This window comes from Oryctolagus cuniculus, chromosome 17, assembly GCF_051225735.1.
Source record: "Oryctolagus cuniculus isolate XC-2025 breed Fujian yellow rabbit chromosome 17, ASM5122573v1, whole genome shotgun sequence".
Classification (NCBI taxonomy): Eukaryota; Metazoa; Chordata; class Mammalia; order Lagomorpha; family Leporidae; genus Oryctolagus; species Oryctolagus cuniculus.
The window spans coordinates 45,891,970-45,897,969 of NC_142883.1; the positions used below are offsets into that span (position 1 = coordinate 45,891,970).

The window sequence follows — 6,000 nt, forward strand, 5'->3', positions numbered from 1 at the left end:
CAAGAAGGGATGGTCTTCATCATATAATGTGTAGAATATATAAGTACACAAATAAATGTGGTCCCTACTGAGAGTCATTTTGCTGCAAGAAAATGCAATGAGGATTCACAAGGAGTGGGATTATTCTAATTCTCTAGTATCCTAGGTGGGTTTTGTCGTAGGTTTTCCTGATTTTCATAATATCTCTGTTAATAAAAGGGTGCACCTGCAAGTGTGTTGTTGGATACATAGCCAGAAATACACAGCAGTATAGGTGTTTTGATCTACAACATATAAACAAGAGTGTGCAGATATTTTTAAATACTAAGTAAAATATAGTTTTTTATGTTCCCTAAATAGAACAGCTAGAACAGTTTAACCCAGTTTCCTAACTATATCCTGCCCACTGCTGCAAAATGAATTTTAAAATTTAAATAATTCAGCAGTGCCTGATTGTCTAGACCCTAGAGTTTGTTCTGAATCCATGGGAGGTTATTATCCTATGGGGAGAGGATCAGGGATTGCTTCAGACCGTTAGGCAGAACCTCCTGGTCTCCTGAGAAAGGGGATTGGGGAGAAACAGAAGGAGGGAAATGGAATGGAGGTGAAGATGGCCGTGGCCGACTGTGCCGGTGCCTCCCTGCCTGCCCTCACTGGCTGGCACCCTGACCCGAAGCTTGGCAGTAGTCCCGCAGTGCGTGAGAACAGTTAGGATTTTCTTCTCCCTTCCTGTCTTTTAGTTTTTTCTCTTCTGTTCTTCCCTGTGTACTACACACAGGACTGGGAGACTAGAATTTGTTTGGGATATAGAACAGTTGTGTGGAAATGTGTGTTTACTGAAGACTCCCCGGCTATGGTTTTCTTCCCCTTTGTTTCTTCTCATCACTTAACAATGTTTGAACTCCACTGAGCTCTGGAGTCCCGTGACTTTTCACTAACAATGTGACCTTAATAAAGATTTCCCCAAGATCGTTTTCCTGCTGTGAACAGCCTGATCCAGAGGATCAACCTTAGGAAGCGTCGTGACTCACTCATCCTGGGAGCTGTGATTGGCATCTGCACCATCCTCCTGCTGCTCTATGCGTTCCACTGACGGGACACCTGCTGGGACTCTGGATGGCTCGATCTGGAAGAAGGAAAAGTAGGAAGAAGCTGTCTGTCCTGGTCATTAGCCTGATCAGCAGAATGACTTCAAGACCGACTGCCTTGGGCTCTGTGGTCAGGATGAGCTGAAGCCGCAGTGTTCCTGTGCTATCTTTTCTAATACACATTTCCTTGTTTTTAGCAAAACAAAAAAACAAACGGGGGAGGGGACTTCAGTTGCTTTTGTCTCCCTAGGACGCAAGCAAGCTGATCCAGAGCCGCAGTTCTGTACTTCAGTGAACGGGTGAGGCCTGATGACAGGCCAGGCCGTATTCCTTGGGAAGCCAGGCTTCTCTGTATCCAAAGACTGCTTTTGTTTTAGCCACCGGATTGGGTTGTGAATAAAAGTAATTTTGTCCTTTTATTTTACACTAATGACGAGAAATCACAAGTCCTTTCGTGATCATCTGTGCTATAGATTTCTACTCTGAGTCCCCAATTCTTTTGGTATTCAAGGAAAATTTCTTTTTCACACTTTTTTCACAGATGCAGATAGGTCAACTTCAACTTCAAGTGTGTTTGAGGTTGTCTGAAATGGAGAACACTGCAAAAAAAAAAAAAGCTTTTTGTCTTTCCTTCTTAAAATTGTGGGTACACTGGTTTTAAGTATGTTGCTGGAAAAACATCAAGATGACGGGCCTTTTTTTTTTTTTTTAAGGAGCCAGTGATTATCTTGACTTTTTTGTTTATTTCTTTGGGTTACTATTTGCTACCAGAAGATGGAAATCTCAGTTCTCCCATGACAAAAGGAACCAACAGCCAGTGTCTGGCAGCACCCTGCACTGTTCCCCGTCCTGGCAACGGAGAGGACTCGTTTTCTGTGACGTCTGTTCAACAAGGCACGGACACATGGACATCTTGAAGGGCACTGTCCAGATAATCCTGTCGGTAAATGCTTCCCGACTTGAGAGCAGAAGTCTCAGAACTACTCCTGAGGCAGCCGGAGTTCTGTGTCTGTGAGGGTTCCTCGTTCCAGATCCGTTCAGACTTGCCAGACCTGCAGAGTTAAGGCTGTGATGGCAGAAATCTGTCGCTCTCAGCACCCGTCTTCTGTGCCTCCCCTGGCAGCGACAGAGTTCTAAACAGCTCAACAGAGTCCTTTTCAAATTTAACCATTTCTCAGTTTCTGCAAACTCATTACTTGTTGTGCTGAGCATAATTTAAAGATTTCCAGTATGTACCTTCCTCGCTGGGAGAGAGGGCTGCTCTTCGCCAGCGGAATTGAGAGCATTGACTTCAAACTGACACAGGGACTAAAACGAGACTTGCAGGTAGTTCTTAACTACTTCACAGTGTGGAGGTGCTGGTGTGCAGGTGAACCTGACATACAGGCCAGCTGTAGACTTCAGACCTGGTACAGACACCGCGAGGTTTATCACTCTGGTGTCAAACTTAATACACTCTGGGTATGTATGAAGGGCATTTGATAGATTTTGCTTAACTAGGGTTTATTTTTCTAAATACAGGTTGATTGATCAGTTTGTTAATGGGATGCCCTTAGAAGAAAATTAGGTTTTCCCAGTGTGAACTTTAAATGATCAGGGAAGTAAGTTCATTTATTAAATTCTCTGTTGAGAGAACAAAACTTCTCTCCCCTGACACTTTATTATCTTTGATTTTTCAAAGGGCCTTGATTGGTGGTTGTGCCTCAGCTGGAATGTGTGGGACTTTGTTTGCTATATAGTTGGCATTTATAAAATCTGAAGTATCATAAATAAAGTTATTTATTTAATTATACTACCAGTCTTTCTTACTGGTCTGATTATTTTATTCATTCATCAGAGGTGATTGTGTGAGAGAAAAGTCAGGCACCAGCTGTTCTCGCTTGCTGCAGTTCAGCAAACAATGCTGATGGCTGATGAGCCTGTCATCGGAGTTATGCTTGCATGAAGTGATACGATCAGGGTGGTGGTTCTCTTTGTGGAAATAAAGACGCCATTTCTTCCAAGGAAGTTGAAGAAGCTTAGTATAGGTGTTGCTGTCAAACAGAGAGGTGCCACAGGGGGTTTGGAGAGGGCTCCTCCCATCCTATTGTCGGTTCCTTCAGTTCCTTTGTTGGCAGAGGGAAGCCCTCGTGAGAAACTAGAAGTAGGCCATTTTCAGGAAGGGGCACCGTTTGGATCCCCTGTAACTGATTTGAACATCGTCTTCATGCCATTTCACTTTTCCTCTTGATCCCTCTTGTTTTTCTCCCCCTTACAAAACCGGTTGCTAGGCTCTGGGCCAACAAGTGAGAGCTAGAGGTCATCAGTCAGAGCATGGAGATTAGAAGGGATTTTCTATTTCTGGTCCCAAATAAAGGTTGCCTCCTAGGGGAAGTTATGCTCCCTCAGCCATTATCTTATATGATGAGTCTCCTCTTTTTTTTTTTTTTTTTTTTTTTTTTTTTTTTTTTTTTTTTTTTTGACAGGGTTAGACAGAGAGAGACAGAGAGAAAGGTCTTCCTTTTTCCATTGGTTCACCCCCAAGTAGCCGCTATGGCCGGTGAGCTACGCCAGTCTGAAACTAGGAGCCAGGTGCTTCCTCCTGGTCTCCCATGCGGGTGCAGGGCCCAAGCACTTGGGCCATCCTTCACTGCCTTCCCGGGCCACAGCAGAGAGCTGGACTGGAAGAGGAGCAACCGGGACAGAACCAGCGCCCCAACCAGGACTAGAACCATGGGTGCCGGCGCTGCAGGCAGAGGATTAGCCTAGTGAGCCACGGTGCCGGCTGAGTCTCTCCTTCTTGAGTCTTTTTAGTAACCATTCAAAACTTTCCATTTCACTAAAGAATATGAAAAACTGTAGCAACAAAAGGGCAGAAAATTCCAAGTGGCGTATTTTTGAGATTCTGTTTAGCATGCCCTGGTGACCTTAGTGAAAATGTTAAATCTGTTACCCAGATATCCCAGGACTTGTTGTTGTTGTTGTTGTTTGTTTTTTTTTTGTTTTTTGTGTTTTTTTTGACAGGCAGAGTGGACAGTGAGAGAGAGAGAGAAGGGTCTTCCTTTTGCCGTTGGTTCACCCTCCAATGGCCTCCGCGGCCGGCGCACTGCGGCTGGCGCACCGTGCTGATCTGATGGCAGGAGCCAGGTACTTCTCCTGGTCTCCCATGGGGTGCAGGGCCCAAGCACCTGGGCCATCCTCCACTGCACTCCCGGGCCACAGCAGAGAGCTGGCCTGGAAGAGGGGCAACCGGGACAGAATCCGGTGCCCCCACTGGGACTAGAACCCGGTGTGCCGGTGCTGCAAGGCGGAGGATTAGCCTAGTGAGCCGCGGCGCCGGCTAAGGACTTGGGTTTTATGTGTCCTAGCAGTCTGTATCGTCATCACCGTCATCACCACCACTGATGCCAAAGGCCTTGCGGTCCCCGGCGTGCTCATCCCCTACTTCTCTCCCGTTAGGAAGGGCTGGCCTTCTCTACTGTCCCTCCACACTGCTCGGTGCTCAGGTCAGGCCTGGGAGTAGAGACAGGTAACAAGAGGAGGTACCCTGAGGGCACTTTTTGTACTTGGAACCAAATATTTCCTTTAGTTCTTTCATGGTGGATGTAAGTACATCTGGATGGAAAAATACACTTAGTGAGCCTGTGGGTGCAGTGACGGCCTCTGTGGGATTGAGGCACCTTGGGTTTGCATTCCCACCGTTAGTAATCTCAGCCTGGGCAAAATGACTTTAAAGAACTGGACTAACCCTTTTGGTCTCTAGTACCTCATGCTTGGTCATTATCCAAATGTGATTTTTTTTTTATTTGAGTTTTTTAACTTGTGGTATAAAGCTGTTGGAGGTGAATGGCCATGTCTGTTGCTAGGCTGGCTTTTGTGGTAATGTAACTAAAGAACATGGATTCTCCTCTGTATACAGTGGTTGTGTTCATTTCTTCTTAGGTTAGGAATTGTTGAGCCTGGGTTCCAAAAAGAGGTAGAACTTCGATCATGGTCTTAATAAACTAACCTTGTTTGTTCCTTTATACACTTACCTACCCTTCAGTTTCAGAGGGAAAAAGAAAATGCGATGGAGCAAGTGAGTCTTAAGAGCGTTTATTGGATGAGCAGCTGAGACAAAGCGGAGCCGTGTCTTGAGGAGTATTCTTCATTTTGGTTGTTCCTAAGATCTCACTGTAGTATCAGATTATTTGCATTCATTCCTATCCTGTTAGCTCTTAGAGGAGGAAGATCAATTCCAATCACACTTACTATGGTGGAAGGTATTTCCTCATGAAAAAACGCCAATACAGATTTTTTAAAAGTATATTCTTTTCCAAATGCACTTTCTACTTTTTTGCTTTTAAAATAGCTTCTTGGAACCGATTTTATTGTATTTGTACTTAATTTTTGTTCTCATCTAAATGTGCATTTTCTGACTGTATAGAAAAGCTTTGTTAAGTAATTTAATAATAAATTAAAAGTCTAAATGGTCATGCCTGTGGTTGTTTATATTGGAACAGTAACCCTTGAGGCAATTTGGGAATATGAAGTCTTTACTGTCTATCTTGTGATGTTCTAAAACCCAGGATGAAATGATGCAGGTTCTAAAAGGCTGTCACATGTTGACCACAAAACATTTGAACAGTCCACTAATACCTTATCTCAAGAAATGATGAGAAATGTCTATTTAAAAAAGGGGGAGAGGCGGGGGCGCTGTGGCTCATTTGGTTAGTCCTCCACCTGCGGCGCCAGCATCCTATGTGGGTGCTGGGTTCTAGTCCCAGTTGCTCCTTTTCCAGTCCAGCTCTGTGCTGTGGCCCGGGGGTGCAGTGGAGGATGGCCCAGGAACTTAGGCCCCTGCACCCACATGGGAGACCAGGAGGAGGCACCTGGCTCCTGGCTTCGGATCGGTGCAGCTCCAGATGTTGCGGCCATTTGGAGGGTGAACCAACGGAAGGAAGACCTTTCTCTC

The 6,000-nt window shown here is 45.1% G+C and overlaps 1 protein-coding gene across 15 annotated transcripts in view; it reads left to right on the forward strand.

Annotated features, from left to right (window-relative positions):
* GOSR1 (golgi SNAP receptor complex member 1) overlaps window positions 1-5,519 on the forward strand; it is a 50,023-nt gene extending 44,504 nt beyond the window's left edge. For 5 of the 15 annotated variants that reach the window (XM_089317553.1, XM_089317554.1, XM_008270945.5 and 2 more), the window contains one exon: window positions 948-5,519. In XM_089317553.1, coding sequence (XP_089173679.1) covers window positions 948-1,072 — 125 coding nt within the window. In that variant the 3' untranslated portion in view covers window positions 1,073-5,519. Of the gene's footprint in view, window positions 1-936 lie in introns of all 15 variants that reach the window. The other 10 variants (XM_008270948.5, XM_089317551.1, XM_070061166.2 and 7 more) reach the window with 3 other exon arrangements.
* The last annotated feature ends 481 nt before the right edge of the window (window positions 5,520-6,000 follow it).